Genomic DNA, 6,178 nt, shown 5'->3' with positions numbered 1-6,178 from the left:
GTACTAAAATTACAGGGGACTAAAATGTTTTGTTCGGACTCCCAAGGGCACAGATCCTATTAGCAGAGGGGAAAACTCACACTAAGGAAACCTGTATGTAAAGGGGTGGGATGAGGAAGGGTCTATAGAAATTCTTGGTGTAAGAACATGTGGGGCAGGGAATGATACGGACATGTTACCAACCAATGTGAAACAGGCCTTGTCACTGTCATTTACTGCACATGTTGAACAGTGTCTGAGAACCGGGGTCTCCCAGAGTGAGTGCCTTTGTTTGGTTGGTTTTAGGGCTGTTTTGTTGCTTTCTTTTTTGCATAAAACAGGTTCTTCCAAGAACCTGTTCCCAAGGAAGACAAAACCAGAGATCCTCAGCGAAGTGAAACACAAGAAACGAGGTTAAAAACTCACCAGACACTCATCCCATTTAATATCCTGTTACATGCACTGAGGAGACCAAGAACATTTGGTCTCAGGGCATCGATGCTCTGAGATTCTAGCTCAGGTCCCCTCTTTGTGACATATCATGCACACATACCCACACACACATTGACCCAGGCAGAAATCACATGCATGCACAAGTGGGTAGAGAACCGCGGGGTGGGATGGGAGGAAGAGCTGGGCCAAGGGTATACCAGTACCCACATACTGGAGACTCAGAAGCCTTCTGTTGCAAGCTGAACAAGAGTAAAAATTAAAACAATAGCAGGACACCGGAAAAGGGAGGATGCTCAGACAGCAGGTTTGGTAGATGAAGAGGGAAAGATGCAGGGGGATTTGGGGAAAGCAGTCTCAAAGAGGGAGGTCTTTCTTTATTGGGAACACAGATGGGCAGAGGTTCTGTGACTCCAGTAATGTACTGAGGCCGAAGGAATACGCCACAGTACCTCCTCTACATCCTGTGCCCTCTCCTAACGTAGAGGGAAACCTCAAACACCCACCCTCTAACCCTGCCCATTAACACTCTTAAGAACCTTCTTCAGTACCCAAAAAAGAAATGACGCCCCCACCCCACCTCAACACACACTCATTAGGTCCAGTATAGGCCAAAGTTAGGCCAAAGAGAACGCTTCAGTAACTCTTCTTGGTGGAACCAAAGCCAGAGAAACCCATCACAGCTGCCATTTCATCATCCTCCTCAAAAGTCAAGTCCTCCTCGGCCCTCCTTTTCTTCTCCTTCTGTTTCTCTTTTTTGTATGCTTTAGCCTTTTCCTCCTGAAGGGTAAGGAAGAAAAAAAAAATCACTCAGAATCAGTTGGCTCCAGAGCTGCTGCTGCTGAAAGAGAAATGTAAGCTTCAGGATTCTTTTCCGTCTTTCAGCATGACTAAAATCCATAGTAAAGACAGAGAGGTCAGTGATAAAGCACTGCCCAGCATGCATGAGGGCTTGAGACAGACTCTAAATGGCAGTGAAGGAAGATTGTAAGACAAGATTTAAGGGATAAAAAGAGATTTACTAAGTCTCTGGAGTTTTTAATCATGCACCCTAGTTCATCTCTAGTTTTTTTGGGTTTTTTTCCAGACAGGGTTTCTCTGTATAGTCCTGGCTGTCCTGAAGCTCACTTTGTAGACGAGGCTGGTCTCACAGAAATCCACCTGTCTCTGCCTCCCAAGTGCTGGGATTAAAGGTGTGCGCCACCACCTCCCAGCACTCATCTCTAGTTCTAACCAGACAACATCCTGGGACATGAAGCATATGCTAAGATCTGTTCTCAGTTTTGTGTAAATATTATCCTAAGATCTTCAGCACAGGGAATGAGGCTCACTAAGGTTATTTAACTTGCCCAAAATCCATACAAATAAATGGAAGAGAATAATTCTGACCCTGTAATTCAGATACATAGGCCAACTAGGAAATAGTTGTATTTAGTTAATCCCTCTTATAGTTTAAAAAAGGAATAAAAAGTTTAGGGGAAGCTATGTGTGCAAGCATGGGAACAGGATGGCAACGGGAAGCTTTGAACTTTCTTCTCTTGGATATGAACCCATAATTAGTCTAAAACAAACCTGTCTTTAAAAAAAACAACGAAATCGCCAGCCGTGGTGGCACACGCCTTTAATCCCAGCACTCGGGAGGCAGAAGCAGGCAGATTTCTGAGTTCGAGGCCAGCCTGGTCTACAGGGCTACACAGAGAAACCCTGTCTCAAAAAAAAAAAAAAAAAAAAAAAAATCAATGACTAATTGCCCCCCCTCCCCACCCCAAGAGATCTAATCTAAAAAGCCAAAGAAAACTGGATAGGCTTTGAGCTGCTTCTTATCTCGAACAAAGATGCCCTAGTTCAAAGAAACCCAGGAACAACACTGGAGCTAGGAGAGTGAGTGGAGGAAGAGGGCCACCCTCAGTCCACAAGGGAAACACTCCAAGCTGGGGAGCAGGGCTAGCAGAGCCTCACCTCTTCTCTGAGCTCCTTCATCCTTTCCTCAAAATCATAATCTTTCTGCTTCTCTTCCATCTTCTTCTTGTTAACCTCAAAACGCTTCTTTACCTGATCCAGAGTGGAGCGTTCCACGCGCATAGACATCCCCAGGTTTCGCTGATCTGGGGGAGGTTAACAGCGGAGACAAGTCATTATAACATCCTCAGCCCTCCGCAAAGTCTCGTCCTGGCTTTTTTAACCTTAGGTTTGTTTACCTGTTTACCTTTTCATAATAAAGTACACAACAAAAATAACTATGGCTAAAAGAAGCTCTCGGCCTCACCTGCTCCTATTTACTGGGCAGATTATCATCAAGGCCAGCCAACCTCCTCCTCTGGCCTCTGTGCTCATACATAGGCAGCCACACAGCCAGGAATACTCAGAAGCAAGCAAACAAACAAACGAAAGGCCCCAGAAAACCACTCTACCACACCTGCCCTCCAGCACACCTTTAAAACCCAATCCCAGCTCCAGCCACCAACTACCTCCATGCCTTACGTTTCTTTCCATTAATGTGGTCCAAGAAGTTAATGGAGTCCTTCACCACACAGTCACAGACATTGCAGTAGTAGCTGACAAATGGGAAGAAACAGCACATGGGTCAATCTGGTTTCTAAGGATCAATCTGGTTTTCAGGAAAGAAACTCAAATCTTTAGATAAAATTATATGATGTCTAATTAATGTCTCAATTAACAAAACAGACAAACTTCACATGACTGGCTTTAGGGAAACTAGCCTCTTTACACTTCATTGTGAATAACCTTACAAACAGGCCCAGAGAATAAACTTGAGCCTCCAAACCACAGGCATGGAAGGGCCTGGAAGAGGACCTTCTAACTTTATTTAAGCCCCAATGAATGCAAACCTAGTCAATTCCACAACTGCATCTTTATTAGAGACCCAGGTCCAGAACCTCCAAGGTGACCACTCCTCAATTCCTTGCCCACAGAAACTATGAGCTATTATTATGTTATGCTGCTAAGTAATTTACACAGCAAAGGAATCACAACAGTGGATTGCTATCTGTCTGATTCTCCTGATGTAAGTTGTAACTTTTGACAGACTTTAAGGAATGGTGGCAAAGGGTGACAAGGTCCGTGAAACTCTTCTATAGGTCACAATCTTGGTGCACAAAAATTATAGTTAACAGCTCCACCTAAAACCCACCCCGAGCCTTCAGGTCTTCTAACAGACTATACAACCCCTCTGAAGATATCAGGGAAGTAGTACAGTACCGATAGGAAGAAGCCCACAGAACCACCCCTCCTAGAAATAGGACTGAGTAGGCTACAAACTTCAGGGGACAAAGAAAGACAAAGAACCAAGTTATGGTCAGAACGGTGGCCATCCCTGGGCCCAGGATTCTCCTCAACACTTCCTAAAACCAATACAGTTTATTAGGTTAGCTTTGGTATTAAGAGTCGGACAGGAAACAACTCACCCTCCCATTTCCGACTGTGGGGTCGTCTTGGTGATAACAATCGTCTTCCCCAGCTTGGACTCCAGGTCCACCTTGTAATCCCTGTGCCGCAGAAGCTCCCGCTTGACAGGCTGCACTGGTTTCCCTGAAAAAAAAAAAAGATTATGAACCCCAAAATTCAGAAGACTACTCATGATTTTTTTTTTCCTTTTAATTCCTCAAAGAACGGACACAACAGGTACTTTATGTAGCAATTCAAAGAGGCTAGGAAAGATTCTAATTGGCCTGGAATTATACAGACTGGTCACTATGTCGACCAAGCTGGCCTCAGACTTGCGATGGTAATGCCAACTCTCAAGAGCTTTTCTCCCTTTAAAGCCAGCAAATGTAAACAGTGTTTCCTATGTGTTGTCTAGTTGAACTGAGGAATTCTGCATTTTTCCTGGAGGTGACCCTTTCAAAAGAGGGGTACTCACACGGAGTAGCATATGTTCAATGTTTTCATGCAGTGTGATGGGTAATATTGTCCACTTGACTACATCTGGAATCAACTAAGACCCAAGCAGCTGGGCATGCTTGTTTGGGAGGATTGGATTGGATTGGATTGGATTGGATTGGATTGGATTGGATGATTTGATTTGATTTGGAATATGGGCCACACCTGGGGGAAGCTCACGTAAAAAGGAGAGGAAGAAGCTTTAGGGGTTTTTTGGGTTTTGCCTCCTTGTTCTCACTCGTTAACTGCAAGTGATTTATCCTGTTGCTGAGGCATTCCTTCTCGAGCCACAGCATCATCTCTACCGTCCCCTTATCCCTTCGTGGAACGAGCACCCACCATCCTTCTTCTCTCTTTCTTCTGTGAGTCTCTTCTCCGCGAGCTTCTCATATTCATCTTTGTCCCACTTTCGGCGAAAGTCCAAGTTTTTTGTCTGTAGGGGGGAAAAAGTGCTCAGGATCCGTCGCTGTGCCTGTTGCCCTGGAGAAACTAAGGGAACCGCCTAACGGCCACCGGGGCGGCCCCAGGACCTTTCGGAAGAGAAGTCTCTCTGGAACGCCCAGGGGTCTGGTGGACTCGGGACCCCCAACCCGAGAGACTTCCGAGATTCCACTGTCCCTGCGCCAAGGCCTTACGGGGGAGCTCTCGAATCTGAACCCTGAGATCGCGAAGAGGTGTCAGGAAGTCAGTCAAGTCTCACAGCCTGTCTCTATTTAGCTCTGAAAAGCCACCCCCCAGACCCTTCAAACCTCGTCACACCAACACCTACCCCGCTGCCAGACGCCATCTTCACAGCGAAGTGAATGGGAAGCCGTAAAGTGCCGTAAAACGCGCCCTGGAGCCAGAAGGCAAGATCACGCTCCAATAAGATCCGAGCCTCTCATTCTGACTGCGTTAGGAATGGAGCGATTCTAAGGCAGTCCTGTTGGCCCCGCCCTCTGCTCCAAGGAAACGGCGCAGGCGCAAAGGGAGTATGAAGCTACACGGAAGTAAGGGCACCGGCCAACATTTTTCTCCCTGGCTTTAAAAACAAGCCCAGAAGAATAGCTCAGCTCTTCCGTTATGCAAAGAATCAGAGTTTTGGAAATAGTGTTCCATGATCTAACCAACTTTACCTGATTTCTAGGGGTTTCTTTGTTTTGTTTTGTTTTTTACCGGATTTCTAGTTTTGGTTGTTTTGTTTTGTTTTGTTTTGTTAAAGACAGGTTCTCAGGTAGCCAAAACTGAACTCTAATTGGCTATGTAGTCTCTAATCTTTAAATTCTGATTTCTCCTGCTTCTACTTCCCAAGTGCTGAATTTATGGGGCATGTACCACCATGCCCGGTTCATGTGGTGCTAGAGGCTTCATTCATGCTATCGAGCATTCTACCAATTGACCTAGCTCAATTCCCTGCTAGTCAATTTCCCGTATTTTAAAGACTAAAACACTTGTGACTGTAGATGCCCCATTCACCAGCATGTACTATGAATGTGGCTCTAAATTATGCACAGAAGACAAGTAGTTTTACATTGTCCCCTCCACCACCACCACCCCCGACCCCCCACCACCCCCGCGCCGCCAAAAAAATTATTGCTGCTCTTTGGTTAAACTCATTTTGATGTCTGGAGAACATCTAAACCCATTTCATTTATACAGTACAATTTAATCTTGAAATCGGCATCAGCCAACACCCTAGAATGAAGCATTCGCCACTCTGACGAGTGCTTAAAATATGTTGTTTGTGGAAGAGGGTAGTACTTGAGTCAGGTTGTCTTCTTTGTGGGAGAGGGTAGTACTTGAGTCAGGGCGTCTTGTAACCCAAGCTACAATGCAGCAGCAGATGATTTTAAACTCCTGAACTTCTTGC

General features: G+C 45.5%; 1 protein-coding gene across 1 annotated transcript; it reads right to left on the bottom strand.

Annotated features, from left to right (window-relative positions):
* Positions 1 to 393: 393 nt before the first annotated feature.
* Positions 394 to 5,186, bottom strand: Zmat2 (zinc finger matrin-type 2). The gene is made up of 6 exons (XM_021150593.3): positions 5,099 to 5,186; positions 4,669 to 4,762; positions 3,855 to 3,978; positions 2,911 to 2,984; positions 2,389 to 2,534; positions 394 to 1,209 (listed from the first exon to the last, which is right to left on the bottom strand). Exons 1-6 carry the CDS (start codon positions 5,114 to 5,116, stop codon positions 1,066 to 1,068), a joined length of 600 nt encoding a protein of 199 aa, XP_021006252.1. The 5' UTR covers positions 5,117 to 5,186; the 3' UTR covers positions 394 to 1,065.
* Between the last annotated feature and the right edge of the window lie 992 nt (positions 5,187 to 6,178).

Source organism: Mus caroli, unplaced genomic scaffold (genome assembly GCF_978045245.1).
Source record: "Mus caroli unplaced genomic scaffold, Mus_caroli_1 scaffold_19, whole genome shotgun sequence".
NCBI classification, from domain to species: domain Eukaryota; kingdom Metazoa; phylum Chordata; class Mammalia; order Rodentia; family Muridae; genus Mus; species Mus caroli.
The sequence above is the reverse complement of the archived record's forward strand: the minus strand, read 5'-3'. Positions and strand labels throughout refer to the sequence as shown.